Below are 21393 nucleotides of genomic sequence, written 5' to 3' on the forward strand. Positions count from 1 at the left end.
TGTGATCATGGTTGGAGAGTCCAGAAAGTTTGTGCCCAGAAGAGTTTGGGATTACCTCACATAACGCATGACAGAAATATATTAGCCTGATCTCATAACATGCCCAATTTAAGTCTTGGTGGAAGAAGCTATGTACTTTTAGGTGAAAATGAGTCATAGGGTTTAAAAATTATTATTATAAGTAGTTAAATTATGAGTAATAATTAGTAATCCATTATATGCAAATAAGACATTTAAAGTGACTGGTAGCCTAGTTTTAACTACAGTTTTATTATATTTTAAAAAGGGTAGTTTTAAGCACCGTTAAGAAAAATAGAGTAGCTATATCTTTCTGGATGATCTTTGAGGTCTCTAACTTTCTATATACAAAAATGTATTGTTTATATAACTTTATATTGTTATATAACTGGGTTAAAAGACTTTATCTACCTTTATATGTTCATTCATACAGGTTTAAAATAATTATTAGTAGTTAATAATAATAATAATAATTGGTAGTTTTAAAGATTAAATAAGAAAATTTAAGTGATAATTTTGACAATTTTATTTAAAATGAAAAAAAAGGGGAATAATAACCAAATAAAACATTTCTCATGATCTTAGAGGTCTAGTCTCTGATGTAAATTTTATACTAATTGTATTTAATGCATACTCTGAATTTTTGATATTCCAAAAGTTTAAAATGTTTATCTAACCAATTTTAAAATACTTTATTTAAATGATTAGTTTTCTGCTTTAATTTCCTTATTGTTTGTGTCATTTTTTTTCACACTATATCAGGGGTGTGTGTGTATGTATATTAAGTATATGTATTTGTTTGGTTTCTTGGAAACATGACAGATTTGACAAAAGCTTGAGCTGATAGTAGAGTAGCTTGAGATAGGACACAGATGTAAATTTAATACACAAACAATATCCGTAAAACTTAACTTGTTTTTAAATGGTGAAATTTAAATATAGCTATTTAACTCTATTCTTATTTAAGTTAACGAGCACTCTATTTAGATCACAGGCAAAACCTCAAACCTCTTTATTACTCATTTAATACATGTCTACATTGGAAATTAAATAAAATGAGATATTAACTACATTTCTGACAAAATACCACGGTTACAGTTAGTGTTACCACCACAGTAAATCCATGGTAAATGTTGATAAATTGTTGGTTAAAAGTATTCTAACTGGATCGTCTCAATGTTTCTACTGATTTGCACGTTAGTATGCACCGATATGAACATTTTGGCCGAAACCGGTAATTCTTTATATTTGAAAGCCGATAACCGATAAATCTAAATACAAATTTTAATAAACTTTGAGAGCCTGATTACAAAAACAAAAGGCTCACCATTAAAAGCCATGTCCCAAACACTTCAACATAAATCAAACCTATACAGTACAGTAGCCTATTTGAACCAGTGTAAGATTCCTTACCTTTTCAAATTAATTTTACACTCCTATGGCCAACTTACTATATATATATATATATATATATATATATATATATATATATATATATATATATATATATATATATATATATATATATATATATATATATATATATATATATATATATATATATATATATATATATATATATATATATATATATATATATATATATATATATATATATATATATATATATATATATATATATATATATATATATATATATATATATATAAAATGGTAACACTTTACAATAAGGTTTAATTTTTGTTAGCATTAGTTAACCAACAATGAATTAACAATACTTCAACAGGATTTATTCATCTTAGTGCATGTTAATCTCAACATTTTCAGATCCAAAGTTGTGTCTGTTAACAGTAGGTAATGCACTGTGAATGGACTGTTATTAAACACAATTTTATTACTAACATTAACAAAAGGTTATTGTTCTCTGTTTGTTCGTGTTAGTTAATGCATTAACAAATGCAATCTTATTTGTAAAATGTTACCAAAAATTCTATTGCCTAAAAATATAAAAATTAATATACCTAAATAATGCAAACAAGTTATTGAACAGCATTGCTTAGGCTGCATAATAAAGAATCCGAATGCAAGTGCCGTGCATGAAATAGCCTCGGCACGGACAATCGCATAAGGAAATGGTTTTAATCAAACCGTATTGTTGATGGAAATGATACGAGAACAATAAAAGTGCTAGTTATTAAAAATAACGCTTCTGTGTTTTTGAAAAAAATATATTTAATATTACAGTAATAGTAAACATCTTTAATATTAGTCTAGTCTATTAAATAATGTTGCTGTTTGAGAGTGCGCGCTGAGGCTGGAGAGAATGAACGAACAACCGTAAACTGAAGCACTTAGAAGGTTAATTAACAACTAAACGCATCATTTATGAGAAATCAGATATTTATACAAAATAAATATAATATTACAACTAATATTAGCACAAAATCACGCATAGGTGAAGGCCTTTAACTCCTGTGGATGCTCTTCGCCTGTTTGAGAGCGCGCGCTGAAACTGAAGTGGATCACCGGTACAATGAAGCACTGCGGGTTATTGACTTAACGAAACGCATCTATATGACATTAATCAGATGTTTATACTACAAAAATGTAATATTACGACCTACATATGCTTAAAATGACGCGAATGCTCAAGCGAACTTGCTGTGCTGGTCAGAATGCGTTATGGACACTTCCCACAACAGCGCGCTGAAACCCAACAACTAAACCCAGTCCCAGAGAATTCACAATGTTTTATAACAAAAATATTCTCATTACAGTGTTATGTATAGGACAGTCCCAGTAGTTTTTAATGCTGTGCATTTCTGCTGAAGCTAAAGACCGCTACAATGAAGTGCTTTACTGCACCGTTAAATAACTCAACCAAACGCATCCTATATGAGATTATATACACAGAATAATAATTATAATATTACAACTTACAATGGCACAAAAGGCTGCACAAGCGAACTTGACTGTGCTCGTCATGAAGGTGTAACTCCGTGGGCGCGCTCTCCCCTCAACAAACGCGCTGAAACACAACGTTCTTTTACAGCCGTATTCTCATTATCATTTTATGTAGGTTATATGTTAGACTTGCGCTGCACATGTTGCACATAACTGTATTTTCCTTTTCGAAGTGATTCCAATCATATTTAGAGCAATTCAAAACCCATCATGGTGGACAGTGCGTCTGTCTCAGCTGAAGGAAATAATACATTATCTATCGGCTTGAATATATCAGTCAAATTTTCTTATCGGACCGATAACGATAACATCAAAAATAATCATTTATCGGCCGATAACAATATGTTGCCGTAGCGTTGTATATATCGTGCATCCCTACACGTTAGTGTTAAGTCAGCGCTGTTTCAAATGGCTTTAAACTAAATTAAATAATTTGCAGCTTTTACCAGAGACCTCTACACCGAACTCCAACACTTCTCACTGTCTGTGTAGTGGGCGCGAGATCGAGACTCTCAGCAAGGAAACACATTTGTGAGTCGAGCGATGCGCAGTTTCATTTCGCTCTTGGCACTGTTTCCCTTGCCTAAAATCTAGTACTGCCACCTTGTGTTGACATTGTAAAACTGCACGATTTGTAAATTATGCGTGGCGGGCCACATATAATATGTTTTAATAGACAAGCTGCGGGCCATTTGAAATTCATCCCTGGGCCAGACTTTGGACACCCCTGCACTATATTATTATTTGTCTGTAGAGTAAATCTTAAGTCATCATTTGTTGCCAATCTAATTCTCCCGTGGTATTTACTGTAGAGATTAATATAGTTCATTCAACATTATGATTGTAGTTTTGTCCAATGCCTTTGCCTGAAATAATTGAACCTAACATCCACTTTTAATTACAGTAAGCTCCTTAATCTCTTCAATTCCTTTTAAAATGTAGCTGCAATGACCTCATTCATCTAGCGTTCTTGTATGTTTGACTCATTGCTACTCAGATTAACTAGAGAAACCTTCAGAAGGGCTCAGTCTGCAGTTTGTCTTCTCCCACTCCGTTCCATTGTCTTGTTTCCCAGCTGTCCGGGCATGTCAGCTTTCGTTTCCAGAGAGCTTCTTGAAGGCCTTGTCTTGCTCCACCAGCCACTCCTCCTGACAAACCCAGACACGTCGCTTCCTGTGTATGACCTGGAACCCAAATCATTTAGGCTTTTTTCCTTCTCTCTCTCTCTCTCTCTCTCTCTCTCTCTCTCTCTCTCTCTCTCTCTCTCTCTCTCTCTCTCTCTCTCTCTCTCACTCTCCTCTATCACTGTACTTCCGGGAATTAGCTCCACTTCCTGTTATGCCGCAGTGTGTGAGGAAGCTGCTTTTCCCAGCTCGGACCCCCAGAGTGGTCAGCATGTGGATCTTATTTTAGCCAGAGACCTCCTGGCCCCTGAAGTCCTCCTCAGAGTTATTCGTCTACGGCTATCAACGCTGGGCTTTTGTTTGGTAACCATCCTGAAGTATCTGTCCTCACCTCTGTCATGAGCCTTTGAGATAATTAAACTCTTCACAGAAGGTATTTTTATGGACCCAGAAGCTAAAAACTAGAGGTATGTGACGTTTTGATGACTGAATTAAATTAGTATAGACACTGAAATTTAATTACAGGTGGTCATTAAAGTGCAGGTGGTTAGTATATATTATTGTGCCATTTGTTTTGTAACGTGCACTGCACATAAGACCTGACAGTTTCGTGTCAGTGTGTGTACAAGCATGCACAGCATGTGTGACCCAGAAAGAGTTTTAGCCAAGTTAGCATGTTCTGTCATTCTGTGAGGATTTTTTCCAAGATTTATGCGCCGTTTAATGTTCTATTTGGACATTCATCTAGATTATCTGTCGAAATTTTTCATTTTCTCTTATGTTTGAAGGCATAAACATGATCTAAAACATGACAAGGAGCCACATCTTTATGTCTGTGGGTGGGTGGGGGGGGGGGGGGCATATTTTCTGGACTATTTATTTAATTGTTGGTCAATGTTTGCTACTTTTTTTTCAGCATCTCACATTTTTTAGTATGCTGTTTCAAGTTAAAAGTATTTAACCTCTGAAAAACTGAAAAAAATCTTTCAGACCCTAAATTTTTATTTAATTCTGTATGGCTCTTTCAAGCTGTTTTTGAATGTAAGAGCACATCCTTTGTGAATGGCCCCTTACATGTATGTTTTAGAGTGATACCTAAAGCATGACTCCAATCTATGTATACAATTTTTTTTCTTTTCTTTTACTGGTTGCTTGATTTATTCTATTATGAAAAGCAGTAGTTAAAGGGATCGCTCTCCCAAAATATTTTTTTGCCCTCAACTTGACCCTATGTCAGTCATAGAGGTTTAAAAATGATTTCTGTGAAAAGGAAGATAGTTTGAAGAATGTTGGGGTCCTAATAACATTAGACTCCTTTGTCAGAAGAAAAGTCATACACATTTGGACCAAATTTTCATTCTGGGCTGAATTACCCTTTAAGAGTTGGTCGCATAACTTGTATGTGTTGTGAAGTTCTTTTTAAGCTTTTAATTGACTATTTTGTGATTATGCATTATAGTCAGCTTTTGGTGTTCTTTAAAATAACCACACTGGAGGCCTCTTAAAGTGCCTGAAGCGTGTTGCTTATTTACTTCTATTGTTATTAGTTTGTCAAAGGAAGGCAGGTCTCTTCCTGTCGTATGTTGTTAGGTCTAGCCTTTTCTCTTGTAGGTGTTAATTGTGTAAGATTTACTGTGGTGTGCTGAAAGATTTCTGTTTGACTTCTGTTGGTTTCCCCTTGTTGCATCTGTGTTGAAGTGATATAGATTTGGTGAGGTGATTGATGTGTAAATCAGTGTCTGATCAGCAATGCTGCTGTACTGAAGGTCAGAGCTCTGTGTTTGTGTGTGCGTTCAGTGTTAATCTCACTGCAGACCCTCACAGTACATCAGCTCATTGTGACGTTCACTCGCTGCAGTATCATTACACTTCCCTTTTGTCAGGAAGAAGAGGCAAACTTGTTTGTGTGAAGCCGATTGTCTGTAAGTGGGTGAATCTCTTACAGACAAATGTCTGGGTCATATTTCACACTTAAATAGAGAAAAAAAAAAATACAATTCTTTATAATATATTTATATATAAGGTGTGGCCTGAGCAATAAACTGCAATGTCCGTAATGTATACTAGGATTGGGAATTGAAGAGTTAAAGGATTAGTTCACTTAAAAATGAAAATTTCCTGATTTACTCACCCCCATCTCATCCAAGATGTTCAAGTCTTTCATTCTTCAGTCGAAAAGTTTTTTGAGGAAAACATTCCAGGATTTTTCTCCACATAATAGTTTTCAATGGCAACCAACGGGTTGAAGGTCCAAATCACTGCAGTTTCAAAGAGCTTCAAAGGGCTCTGCACGATCCCAGCTGAGGAATATAGGGTCTTATCTAGCGAAACCATCTGTAATTTAAACCCCCCAAAAACATTTTATGTACTTTTTAACCTCAAATGTGTGACTTCTAGAGCTTAAATTGGGTTAAAAAAAATCAAGCCTCGGCCCGAGCCTGTAATGAGCGAAGTGGACTGGTGTGACGCTCCACTCATGGACCGCTCACCGGTAAAATGACGCTCCCTCAAATCCCGCTCAGACAAATTTTGTTTAATATTTATGTTTAAATCTTATTATTTTTAAATTACATCTGATTATGAAAAGTGCAAAGATCCGAGTGGGTCAGAAATTATTTTGGTGGTTATTATATTTTGTTTAATATTAAGTTTTGTTTTGTTTTGTAGAAAGCCTTTCTTTAAAGTGAATTTCATTTTGAATAAATTGTATCTTAATTTTAATCAAGGTTTCGTCAGCCAATTGCCTGGATTTAATAAATAACAAGCAAATAGACTAGCAGACTATAATCGTGACATGAAGGCGCGGGAGCGATCACTTTTTTCATTGCACATGAACTGGAGACATGAGAAATGTGTATAGAAAGCTATACAAAACAAAACAATTCAAAACGAAAAGAAATAGGCTAGTTAAGCAATGCGCACAGTTCACGCGAGCAGCTCATGACTGGCGTCGGTCCTGCGCGCTCCATTACTGTGTGTGCTGTGAATTTAACATGCATTTTTAGACTAATCCTGACTTGTGCAACTTTGTAGTATTATATATATATATATATATATATATAAATATATCAATTTCTGATTATGGCATACCTTTCTGCCCACCCAATTAGGTAGGGCTGGGCGGTATAGCCTAAAAAAAAAATCAGATTTACGATTTCAATTGATTTTTTTTTTTTCCCCTCCTACTTAAAATCAATCTGGAGATGACAAAGAAATTGTTAAAAACTAGTTTTAACTTTATTAGCACCTACCTGGGGTCCAAAACTTTCAGCATGTGAATAAACCCAGGCTATTCCATAGTATAAAAGGCTTGTTTTCTGGGTAATTTAGACACATTTTGAAAGAAAAGTTTGTTTTTCATGATACTTTGTGTCTTCCTTCTTTTGTCCATATATTAGGGAGTGGAAATGGCTAATAAGTCAATAAGTGCTCCTCTGCCGCCATCGACTGATTATAGTGGTAATTTCATGTCTTTTTAAAATAGAAGTACTTGTTTGCCAAAAAAAAGTGTTCTACACATAAAAAAAAAACATTAGAATACTTCTTCCACAATATCCATTTAAACTTTTAGTTTTACAAATCATCACATTAAAAATAACATTAAAGGGTTAGTTCACCCAAAAATGAAAATTCTGTCATTAATTACTCACCCTCATGTCGTTGGACACCCGTAAGACCTCCGTTCATATTCGGAACACAAATGAAGATATTTTAGTTGAAAGCTGATGGCTGAGAAAGGCTTCACACAGGCCTCCATTGGCATTCAGTACATTGACACTTCCAAGATCCATGAAAGGCACTTAAAACGTCGTTACAAAGTCTATCTCACCACAGTGGCTCTACAATAATCATACAATGCGACGACAATAGTTTTTGTGCGCAAAAAAAAATCAAAATAACACCTTTATCCAACTTGTTCTTGTCTTCCGTGTGCGCCTCCACGACGCATGCGCGAGAATATGACGTAGCGCCGGTGTTCGGGAATCGATGAAATACACACTTAAGCCCCATTTTGAGCACTACGCCGAGACCTAAAGCACGATCAATGTAGAATCCAACAGCTTAGACACGCGCGTCTTCCTCTGCTCGTAAACAAATCGCTTCTGGGTCATATGTCCGAACGCCGGATCTGCGTCATATTCTCGCGCATGCGTCGTGGAGGCGCACACGGAAGACAAGAACAAGTTGGATAAAGGTGTTATTTTGATTTTTTTTTGCGCACAAAAACTATTGTCGTCGCATTGTATGATTATTGTAGAGCCACTGTGGTGAGATAGACTTTGTAACGACGTTTTAAGTGCCTTTCATGGATCTTGGAAGTGTCAATGTACTGAATGCCAATGGAGGCCTGTGTGAAGCCTTTCTCAGCCATCAGCTTTCAACTAAAATATCTTCATTTGTGTTCCGAATATGAACGGAGGTCTTACGGGTGTCCAACGACATGAGGGTGAGTAATTAATGACAGAATTTTCATTTTTGGGTGAACTAACCCTTTAAAATTGGAAAATATTTAGAGCTTTGAAGTGCTGGAAAAAGTGTAAAGCCCTTGAAAACCCTTAAAGTGCTTGAATTTCAATCTCAAAAGGTTGTACGAACCCTGAGATGAATAATGACAACAAGAATTGTGTCAAACGCTTCCACTACATCTCGCAGTTGCGTTGTTATTACTTCTGTGGTGAATTCAAACGCTTTCTCACTGGATCTCTCAGCGCTGTGTACTAACGGTGTCGCGAGCTCAAATGAATAGCGCTGTTCAGTTCAGACTTCAAACACACTTTGCAGTGGGGTATTGTTTGTTCTGCGACTGACGCCGAAAAAACGAATCAATTACGAATGACACTGTATGTTGTAAGACGACACTGTCCTTGTTGTTTGTTTATCTCTATGTTAAACGTGCGGGGCGAGGGCTGAGCCATCACTGGAGCCCAGAGGGGAGCGTAGACGGAATCGTGTGGATGTTAAAGAGATAAACGATTTTCATTCAAACAAGTCGACGTAAACTACACATTCGAGTTAATCTATAAAATCGATTTATCGCCCAGCCCTAAATGATTAAAAAAAAGCTTGATCAAGGGGCCCGGCCCGAGGATAGTGCCGGGAAATATCGGCATATAATTTGTATTGATCTAAGATATCTTTGCAGATATATCTCACCTACCTGTGTAGTGTTCTGACTATATACTAAATAACAGAGTTTGTTATGAGCATTGTGAAATGTTTAAATGGCACTTAAAAGTAGGGCTGGGCGATATATCGCATGACATTGTTAGGCGCATCTCGTCAGTAAAGCCGGTTCCTTGATTAGTAGTAAATCGCCATCACCTGCTTTCAGATAGAGCGGCATTTACTACACAGAGCCGTAGTTCACTGACAAGCTGAGCCATATCGCATTAATTATCACGGACGTATTGCCTGCGATAATTAATGCGATATGGCTCAGCTTGTCAGTGAACTACGGCTCTGTGTAGTAAATGCCGCTCTATCTGAAAGCAGGTGATGGCGATTTACTACTAATCAAGGAACCGGCTTTACTGACGAGATGCGCCTAACAATGTCATGCGATATATCGCCCAGCCCTACTTAAAAGTCTATCAATGGTGTTCTTTAGTAACCCGTGACTCACTCACCGAAGATAGGAGTGTTTAGCAGAAGTGAAGTAAATTTATCTGGCTCTATGAGGGTGTTATCAGGATGAATCAACTAAATCACAGACCTTATCCTGTGCTTTTTTATGTGACTTCAAATTAAGTTTCTGTAGCCGTCTATAGACAAAGGGCACCCTCAGCACACTGACGCTCGGACACAAGCCAGACTTCAGGGACCAACTAATGTGAACGTGGTGGCAGTAACTGTGTTTTGAAAATGTGCGACAATCCAGACAAAAGAGTATCTGTTTGAATTGATGTGCTCACCTCACCAGTCAACAGCCTGTCCTCAGACTGCAGCTCTAATGTGAGCTCACACACAGGGACAGGCCACAATTGATGCTCTGTTCCCCAATCAACGCAGAAAGGACCGAGTGTACATCAAGCCAGTCAAGAGAAATCCCCATTGTCAAACCTCTTCTCTTTTTCACTCCCCATCAGTTTCCTTTTTTCTTTCCTTGACTGCTGTCTGTCCTGTGACCTCTCTCTCTTTTGTTATCATCTCTGCCTGTAATGCACTGAAATTAAAATGCCTGAAACTGACAGTACTGGTCTCAAAACCAAACTGAATGTGTTAATTTTAAATTAGCCTTCGTTTGGAATAACTGAAGTTCTCTCTTAACGTTTGTCGGAGCCTAGATGCTATTGTAGTCAGGGCTTGACGATACAAAAACTGATAGCCCATGGCCAGTGTGAATGTGAAAGACACTTGGGACAGTTGACGGAAGACTGAAGTGTTTTCAAGTCTTGACAAATTAATCAGTTCAATCGCATGAACACACGAAAGAATACTCATTTCAGTGTAAGGCTGGGCGATAAAACGATAATTATCGCAATATTTTTCACACACCCAAAGCGGTCACATAGAAAGCCTAATGCAGAGTTCAGACTGCACGATTTTCAAACTTGTCGGATCACTGCTCTTTGAACACTGCATGACTCTGTGGGGTAGCGTTCAGTTGCTGCTGTGTTCGCACTGCACGATAGATCGGCGACAGGTTGTTTCACACTGCATGACTGTACTGAATCGCCGACAGCTCTGTCCTGCCCGCAAACTACGTTTCACAAGCAAACACGCGCGAGAAGTGACAAGGAAACGAGATCGCATGTGCGTCAGACTGGAGGTCTTGTGTGAGGCTGGATTTGTTACAAAAAATATAGACTGCAGAAAGCTTGCAATCCAAATTGTCTGTGCGCTGATTTGCAGCAAAAAGGAGAAAAGAAAAAAGGTTATGGTGGAGGAAATGGTTGGAGACACGGGGAGCAATGATAGTGTTTTGCAAAGAGAGTTTGAGGTAAATATATCATTTTGCACCGTGCTGCTGTTGCGGATGGTCAAGCAAATGTTTGTGCTTTGTTTCTGTTTGATAGAATTGTAAATATATCTATTAAAATACTGATATTCTGGTCCATAAATCCTCCCCGAACCTCCCGCTGCCCTGTATCTTGCTCTCTCATTGGCTGTAGGTCATCGCCGATGTATTTTTCAGTCAAAACACATTTCACACAGCAGGAGTTTGAATTGCCGACAGGTCTAGTTATTTAGCATGCCAAATATCTCAGGGGCGTCGCGACTCATCGGTGATTCTCTCTGATCACGTCTTTTGATAATTCACACTGTGTGACTGTTACTCATGAGTCATGTGCACGATAGAGTTTAGATTCCCTGCCCGAGCCCGAACTTGACCCGAACCGACCCGTGGGCCGAGATTTCCCGGCACTATCCTCTTTTACCCTTTTTTTTAATCATTACTGTATTACCCTATTTGGGTGGGCAGAAAGCTATGCCATAATATAAGCAGAAATAATCTATATTTTTAGCAAAGCAATACTACAACTAAGAAACAAATGTGTACAAAGTTGCACAAGTCAGGATTCGTCTAAAAATGCGTGTTAAACTCACAGCACACGCAGTGATGAAGCGCAGCATTCAGAAACGCTCCGAGACGTCAGTCAGGAGCTGCTCGTGTTAACACTGCGCATTGCTTAACTAGTCTATTTCTTTTCTTAACTAGAAGTTAAAGAAAAGTAGACATTTCAAGCTTTCTATACACATATTTTTCATGTCTGTGAGGCAAGTAGCCTTCTGAGTTTCGTTTATTTATGAGACGCACTCCAGTTCATGTGCAATGCATGTGATCGCTCCCGGGTGACTTCATCTCACCCTTATAATCTGCTATTACTCTATTTGCTTGTTATTTATTAAATCCGAGCAATTGGCTGATGAAACCTTGATTAAAATTAAGATACAATTTATACAAAACGAGATTCATTTTAAAGAAGGGCTTCATACAAAACAAAACTTAATATTAAACAAAATATAATCACCACCAAAATCATTTCTGACCCATTCGTGTCTCTGCACTTTTCATAATCAGATATGATTTTCAAAAATAATATTATAATATTTAAACATAAATATGAAACAAAATACATTGTTTAATGGCTACAACAAGTAGGCCTTTAGTAGGGTACAGATGCATGTCATGTCTGAGCGGGATTTGAGTGAGCGTTGTTTTACCAGTGAACGGTTCATGAGCGCGCACCTGCATAGAGCGGATTATTGAGCGGAGCATCACACCCGTCCGCTTCGCTCATTACAGGCTTGTTCTCAGAACGCCCACGTATTAAAAATGCTCGGGTTTAAATCGGGCTCGGGCTCATAATTACAGCTAATGTGTCAGGTCGGGCCGGGCTCGGACACAACGTGCACGGGCTCGGGGAGGGTTGGGCTTCATTTTTTTTTGAGCCCGATCTAAGCTCTAGTGCATGAGCACTGATTTGTTTTTTTAAACAAATTCTGGTAACACTTCTCACTCAGGGTAACATTATTAATAAAACTGGTTGTGCTTTTGGTAAGGGTGCTCTGATCAGGATTTTTGGAGCCGATCACCGATCGTCGATCACAGGAAGCAGTATCTGCCGATACGATCACCGATAGTGATCTATTTGAAGCCTTCTTTTTATCATGTAGAATTATTTATAGGGAATTTTTCAGACATTCATTCAGGGCCTGAATTTTATTTCTGACAATGGGGGAATCCCCCCTTAGGTGACTCTTGTCATATAAATGTATATAATTATCTCACCTAAATATTTGATCATGCAGTGCATTTTTGTTTTTAAAGACAAATTTTCAGGTAGGTCTAACATTAGTATTGAGGTAAGAAATACTAAAGACATTTAATAAGAAATCAAATGTAAATTAATATTGGTCTTCCCTGAATAAATTAAATTAGATTAATCCTTACACTTCAGGTTGCAAAAGTTAGTCATTCAAGAGCAGTGAGTGTCATAAAGGTTAATCAAACAACACAAGACAAAGAGAAACTCAGAGACAGCAGCAGTTTATTCGACTGCTGTTACTTTAGAGCGAACACGGATACGGTTACATGCAGTTGCACAAATGTTCACTCGCGAGTCATGACGGGGTTTACGTGCATACTTGTTAGGGCTGTCATTTTCGAGAAAATCTAATTCGAACGGATATCAAATATCAAGCAATGTATTCGAATATATTTGAATATCTACGAGCGTCCCCCACCCGACCCAAAAAAAACAACAGCACCCGCAATAAAATCAGTTTAGCATATCACATTACAGACACACTTACAAAAATGTTTATTGCCAGCATACAGAAGTTATTACACGACCATTAACACAGGACAACTTCAGCCAGGACATTCTAAAACGCTTAACGTTGCTTAATGTACTAAGACACTGTTATTAAGAGACCCAACTCAGTAAACATAATACTAATGACGTATACTATGTACAACAAGTCAGATGAGCCCAGAATATGAACGCAACGCGTTTAATTCCACGTTAAGCGTTTTTCCCCCAATGTGGCTTAATGTACTAAGACAGTGTTATTAAGAGACCAAACTCAGGAAACAAACCAAGCACAAGCAGTTCTATCGAACAGTATTTTTTTTATGTTACCACAGTTATCTGCGTGCTTCCTCAGAGATGAACTTCCACATTTGCGGCTATCTTTTCTTCAACTCCTCAGGACCCATATCGATGAGTGCAGGCAGATTGCGTGCGCGGTTGTGCTTTTCTCCTGGGAGGGGCACGCGCGCTGCACGGGCACAAATAAACTAATATGGATTTGAAATTATTCTTGAAATACAGGCAAGGCATATGAATTGTAGATGATTTTGCACATCTACAATATACATGCATATATTTTTTTATATATATTCGTTTGCACGTGACTGTTTAGACCCGTGTTCTCCCTTGTCCGACCCGCACCCGCACCCGACACAGTTAGGATGTTTTTCACCTGTTTCAGCAATATTCGCGGGTACCGTGCATGGCACTGTAAAAACCGGAAAAAAATCTAGTTTGATTGCGGATATTTCACATCATGTTCGAATGCATATTCGAATATCGGATAAAAAGTGACAGCCCTAATACTCGTCAAGACGGTAATTTAGTATATACATTTGTGTGTATTTGACCATTTCAGCGAATTTTTACTCGCAAGCTTTTTGTGAGGTGTGTGTGTGTGTGTGTGTGTGTGTGTGCTGAGCGGTTTGAACACTGGCAAGACTTAAAAATAAATGCAAATGATAAACTTTAGTGACGATGCGACACTGCCTTGATTGTGCAAGTGGCAAATCCTGTGTCAACTGTGCAGCTCGATTTTAGTGCTGATGTGAAGCCATTTGAGCATTTTGAAAGGGAGAGAGAGAGCGCGCGCACGCTGTGATTCTCTCGCGCTGTTTGTGAACTTGCGTCTCACAGAAAGTGTTCCTTTTGCGCCTTTGGTTGCAATACTTATCGCATATGTTGCACTTTGCTGACTCGGCATCCACTTTTATAAGTGTATAAAAGCCGCTTGGCTTTTGGAATCGAAATTTGGCACCGAAAGATAAATCCTTTTTCGATACTCATAGACTGAGTTTTTCGTTCGATACCATAAAAGTATCGCCGTTCGGTGCCCAGCCCTACAAACAAGTAGTAAATTTAGACACCATATTGACTGTTTTGTTCAGTTTCACCCACGAAAATAGTTCCAAACAAAGATGACCGCAGAAGTAAGCTATTTCGCGTTCACCAAGCAACACTCCGCATTGTGTTTTGTTACAGCGCTTTGAACCAGTCAGTTGAAATGACGTGACTTACCGCCACCTACTGGTGTTTTAGTGTATTTAAAAGTATGTGTTTAAAAATTTCTTATTTGTATAGGCCTATTCAAAATGTTATTTAAAACATTAATCTCATAACATTATTTTTTGCAGTTGTAATTTTGCACTATAAATTATTTCATTTGATTGGTAACAGCCCTAAAATATTACTTCAGAATAAATTGTTAATACCACCAAAAAGCTTGGTGATACGATACTTTGTGGGGTTAAATTGGGCTTTTGTTACATTACACTGTAGTGGACATCAGTGAACATTTCAACTATGTTATGAAAGCTACAACAGAATGATTTGATATACTATTTTACTTTATGCAATGTGTGTGTCTGTAGACACCCTGTATGCCTATATGTATATTATATGGTTTTTTTTATTGCGTGATATATATAGGTCTTAAATTTAATTCACAATGGTCTTAAAAAGTCTTAAATTTGACTTGATGAAACCTGCAGAAACCCTGTTAAGGTACTGCCGAGTTCTGATTCACATTAAATCAAACGGTACCAAATTTCGGTACCTGAGAACGCTAGTGGTGTCAACAATAATCGATTCAGCGATGCATCGCAATGCGGGGCATGCACGATTCAGCATCGATGCGGCAAAGTGCCATAATCGATTATGTCACAGTTTATTTTCTGGCCTTGAGTTGGACAATAAAGTTGTGTAGTTTAAATTACTTCCAGGGTCATAACAACAACAATCAAGATGGCTGAGGCGGAGGGAGATGACCGCGATAGATGGGTAATTAAAAACGCACCAAAGCTTGGAAAGCGGACATCTGGGCACATCTCGGATTCTGACGCCGGCTTCACACCGCACGCGTTAGCAGGGCAGGAGCGGTGGGTATGGAGAGCCGGAGCCCGCGCCCCCATTGTGGATTCACACTGGCAGCGTTTGTCTCGCACAGCTCGTATATTGCAAATACAGACAAATATTGTACATTATGTCACATTTTCCGGTCTTCTCCTCCGAGCCCCGTCTGTCTCGTGCTTTGATTTATGATGGGCAGCATATGCTGCAAATGCGACCGTGTTCCCCTCTGTCCCAAACACACATGCATATAACTTGTTGTATATAAGTAGTTCACATGATAAATGTAAGTTAACATTAAAGTGAATATATGCTTCTAGTTTTAGTCATTTAAACAGGCTTTTGAAGTTTGGGCAAAAACGTCTGGCAGTGTTGTGTTTTAAAAAAATTTAACAGCTCTGGATGTCATATGGTGATTGTGAAACACCCGGGGCACTTCACTACATGATTTCATGGTGAAATTTGTTATTTTCCATGTTAATCTGGTCAGTTTTGATCAAGAACAATCCACTGTGGCTTTAAATCAGCGTGAGCAGCGCGGCAAAAATAGACTCGGCGCCGAAACGATCGCGGCACTGCTGCTTCTGCTCCTGTGATGCGCTGCCGTGCCGCCACGGTATTTTTGGCGTGCTGAAAAATACGCACTGCTTACGCCCTGCTAACGCGCCTGCCACACTAAAATCAAGCACGTTGGCAATACAACTAACTTCACGAACCATGTTTATCGTTGGCATCCTGAGTTGGCTTCAACAAGAACAACACAAAAAGTCGACACATCCCAGCCAAGAATTGACGAGTCGCTAGTGTCAACGTTACTGTGTGTGTTGCACTGAATATTTTTATTGCTGGGTGCCTGGGTGGTGGTTGTTGTTACAATAGTGTGACTAATTACGGATTAATATTTGCACAGGAGTTCATGAAGTGCCCTGTCTTAGAGATTTTTACTGTGTGTAAAAAAAACCCCACTTATGTTCACTGCTGGAAAAAGTTGGCTTAGTTGGTTATTATTGCTCTATATAATTTCAAATGGTTCTAAAGCAGAGAGAAGAGAAACATTTCTCATTCAAAGCACTGAAAGCAGTGATTTAGGTTTTCTTTTTCAGGTTTGATAATGCCATATCCAATACCCTGTACCATTCAATTTTAGTTTATTTAATGACACATAGCACATAGCAGCCAATAAAATCTGTTGTTCAATATCTGACTGCTTGTATTGCCTCATGACTGATTAAAAATTTGCCTTGTTGTGTGCAGTAGAATTTTGATGCATCGCAATGCATCGTAGAATCGAATTGAATCGAATCGTTACCTGGTGAATCGTAATCGAATCGAATTGTGAGGGCAGTGCCAATGCACACCCCTAGAGAACGCATCTGGTGATATAGACTAGTGTCTGTGAATATTAAACCGCAAAAAGACTATTTAAATACTAATAATGCAGTTTAATTTGCCTTACACATACTGAATCGTGCGTGACGGTCGCATGTTTCCATCTCTGCCATCTCATATGAGGAAATGAACGCATGAACGTCATCTCCAGAGCCTGAGAGTCCCTTCATGAGCATTTTACTGTTTCATTTGAGAAAATCTATCGTCATATCATAAACACACAGAAACTCAAAGGTCTTTACATCAACCCGTCAAAATAAGTTCGGTTTAACTTGACAAATAAATGACTGTTGTACAGTAGAATTTAGATGCGTCTTTATGTAATAATAATTCTAACACTAATGTTATAATAATAATCTTTTTTTTTTTCAATAATAAATCACAATTTTTTCTTCCATGTTTTAATTTTAACAGTATAAAGGTCAGTTGTGCAGCACTTTTAAAAGTTTAATTCAATTAAAAGATAAATTAAATGAATGTTTTAGGTCTTCATTTGATTACCAGAAAATACACAACACAGAATTTGTGGGAAATCTTTTCATAGAAATCCAATTAAAAAGAAAAAAAAATGTATATGGTTGTTTAAGAATTCAGTTAAGTAGCTAGTAGCCTACTATTTACTAAGCAAACATCACAGACAATGGCAGACAGTGACCAAGGCAGCTCTGGTATAATGTCAATTAGGGATGCAGCGATTTATAGATTTTGTTGGTACGATTATAGTCTGAGAAATAATCTCGGTTTAACGATTATTATGCATTCATTCATTTCACAACAATGTATAAAATCACATGAACACTTTAGATTTTGAAGTGTTATTTTTTGCTACCTTTTGAACCAGAAATAACACAGTAACCAAATAATACAGCACAAAATAATATTAAAGACAAAAGCTCTGTAAACATCCATGTCAGTGTGAGGGGAATAAACTGAACTGTTACTGTCATCCATACATATTCATTTTAATAATCTTTTTAATTATTAATCTAATTTTACATGTGGCCTGAGAAAGTCATGTCTATTATTTTGGTTTGTTTGCATCTCTAATAAATTAAAACGTGCTTCCACGCTTTGGCTGCTGCTGAGCTCAGTGCTTTTCATATATTACTATTCATATATCACTATTCAACCACATAATGTTTATTTGAGGTTTCAGAGATTTAAATAAACATTTAAATGAATTACTAGCCTGTATAAAAAAAGACGTATAGTTTGTTAAATTTAAATTAAATACACTGATATCTATGGAAGCTGCAATAATAATGCTTTCAATTATAATTTAAATGTTTTATTCATATCATATACACATTGTGCATGAAAGTTTTTTTTCTTCTCCCATGTTCACAGGCCACTATATTTTGGGGAAAATTGATGAATTTACATGATGAAAACAGATCCTCTGAATTGCAAACTCATCGCACCTATATCAACTAACATGATCATTATAAAGGTGTTTTTAAACGACAAAACACATTCACTTCCACATATTTGACATTCAGAATATATCATAATTCATGATATAGTTAAAAAGTTTGTAAATATTTTGAATAAAAAAAGAAATAAACGCGATACTTATCTGTATTGTGACTGCATGATGCGTCGGCATGGAAATAATACGTTCAAAAATAACGGTCGCTTTAAAAATAACTCACGCAAAGGGTTCAGCTAAAGACAACTTTAGGTGTTTCTTTGGTGGAAATGAAGTTTAGCTGTTTGGTCCCTCTGCCACAGTTAATCCAGTGTGTACAGAAGTAGCCTTCGTGTCTCTGATAAGCACGGCACTTTAAGCTGGTGCACCGCTGGTGTAACTTTGTTTTCGTTTTGTGCAAGTTGCAACAGTTCCATTCCGTGCAAAAGAAACACTCGGTGTAGCAGAGCCTTTACGGTTAATTAAACATTATGTTTTTAAGCGCGGTTAATTGCTGCATCCCTAATGTCAATAGCACTTCTATAAATGTTTCTTTACAATTATTGATGTAAACATCCCTAAAGTACCAAAAAAAGGTACCGTTGGGAACCGGTACCGAATTTCAGGTACCGGTTAAAATGTGAACGGTACCCAACCCTAGATGTGCTACATAAGATACTCGTATGATTTTGTGCAATCATTGGATTAATGTATTAATAACCAAGAGGTTGAACAAAGTATTTATAGTTTGCCATTGGGACTTTAACATAGACAGATAGGAAATGCGACTCTTTCCCAACAATATATCGTCCATCAACAGCTGCGGTTTACTTAAAGTAAACCCGAACCATTTAATCTGCTTTTTGAGGTCAGTGATGCTGTTATTGGATGTCAAAGGGGTTTCCGTTCTCATTTTTGGCCAAGATTTTCTGCCTGTTTTCTCTCAGGCAAAAACCAATGAAATTGTGGTGCATCCCTAATCTCTGCTCTTTTTCCACAGTCTCTTCCTTTTTCTACCTCACTCTTCATCTCTGCCTCCCTCTGCATGTCTGCTTAGTGTGAGAATCAGATGGTGACTGGCGACAGTCCTATCCAATCAGAATCACTTGAGCTCTGATAAGAATATTATTAAAGCAGGGCTCTGCAAACCTCCCATCTGTGCGTTTAGGTTCAACATTTATAACCGTTCCCAGGTGAAGAACTGTGGTCTGGAATAGTTGAGGAAAAACAAACACTGGCCTAAACTTTTTTTTTTTCTCTCTTCTCTCTCTCCCTTTGTAGTCTCACTCCGACTCAAAGCCCGGGGGGCGCTGCAACATGCCCCACTCCACAGCAGACGAGCAGCCCCACATCGGCTGCTACAGGCTCCTGAAAACCATCGGCAAAGGCAACTTCGCCAAGGTCAAACTGGCCAAGCACGTCCTCACTGGCAAAGAGGTGAGGATTGAGTTTAACCCCCAAAGAAAAAATCCAAAAGCTGTTTAATTGGCTTGTGATTTGTCAGATGAGTGGAATGTCTTTGAATCATTTGTCTTATCTCCATAATGAAGATGATGATAAACATGCTACTCAGTTGTTAGCTCAAATCTGACTCCTCTGAGATAAAGTAACCGCAGCAGCCATCCACCTGATCCCTCTCAGGAAAAATTTCCACTGAAAGTGTGTACTTCAATAGTGATGAGACTTTTCAGTAGAAATGGCAATATAGTATGTCCCAATAATATCATTAAACTGTATTTTTGTTGGTATTGGGTATCGCACAGGTTATTGGGTTTGATTTACAAACACAATTTTAAACTGCTAATTAATTAGACGCATATTGTTTTGTTTTTTGTTTTTTTATTAAATACGTTTTCTCACATTTTTAGTTTGGTCATTAAAGTCAGCATGTAATAGAAAATCCTATTTTCTAAGTGCATATTATTGATCTTATTGGGATTTCATCCATACATGTTGAATTTTTTAGACCTTCTTGTTTAATTGAAATATCATGACTCAACAGACTTGTCTTTGGTGACATGCCAGACTTCTCCAGTAGTTGTGTCAACTGCAAGCTCACATTTACATCTGCCGCAATCCAATAAACAACCAGTGAATTGAACCAAGCTGTTCCTTTTTTTAAATAATTTCTCACTTGGTTGTACGTCACAATATGGAAGAAAAGATCTGTCGCTATTTCCGTTACATCACAAATTTGAGGTGCTTTATTACCCTTTTTCAACATGAAATAAAGACCAGCTGAGATAGAAAATTGTGTAAATAAATAAAAAAAGGATTTAGTATATTGTTTAGTATAAGGATATAGTATATTTAGTAATTGACAGGACATAATCAGCTCTAATATGTTATTTATAATAGTAATTCATTGGTGCATCTGTTATATCGCACAAATACTATGCGCGTTTGGAATACAGCTGTTCATTTACACCTTCCTGCATAATGAGCTGATCACGTTACCTTTTGCGGTCCAGTTTTTATTAAATGAAACCTCCACTGGCTGTTCCTGGTGCATGATTCAGCACCCTTGACATTCGGCTTGTTTTTGGATGCCCATACCTGCTAATATGGGTCTGCATGGTGTCTGAGACGCACTTGATAGAATAGAGGGGGGCACAACTGTGGGTTTGCGTGTGTGTGCACTCGCCGCAGGAGCAGCGCGCTGTAATCTCAATGTGCCGTGGTGAATTGTTTCCTGATGATGTGAGATTGTGATCTGTATAAATGCAGACCAAAGCTGATGTGTGCCTTCCGCCTCAGGGCTTTTCCTTGCGCTTGTCCAAACTGAACTCTTTACCCTCTCGATCAGGTGGCGGTGAAAATCATAGACAAGACTCAGCTCAATTCCTCCAGTCTTCAAAAGGTGAGTGTGACCCTTCCTCAAGTCGGAATCGGGTCAGAATTAAATTTCAGACGTTTACTTGTA

General features: G+C 37.8%; 1 protein-coding gene across 26 annotated transcripts in view; it reads left to right on the forward strand.

Moving 5' to 3' along the window:
• mark2a (MAP/microtubule affinity-regulating kinase 2a) overlaps positions 1-21393 on the forward strand; it is a 56788-nt gene that overhangs the window by 12388 nt on the left and 23007 nt on the right. For all 26 annotated transcript variants that reach the window (XM_079834770.1, XM_079834759.1, XM_079834774.1 and 23 more), the window contains exons 2-3: positions 19752-19907; positions 21277-21330. In XM_079834770.1, coding sequence (XP_079690896.1) covers positions 19752-19907; positions 21277-21330 — 210 coding nt within the window. The remainder of the gene's footprint in view (positions 1-19751; positions 19908-21276; positions 21331-21393) is intronic.

This window comes from Gobio gobio (genome assembly GCF_949357685.1).
Source record: "Gobio gobio genome assembly, chromosome: 14".
NCBI classification, from domain to species: Eukaryota; Metazoa; Chordata; class Actinopteri; order Cypriniformes; family Gobionidae; genus Gobio; species Gobio gobio.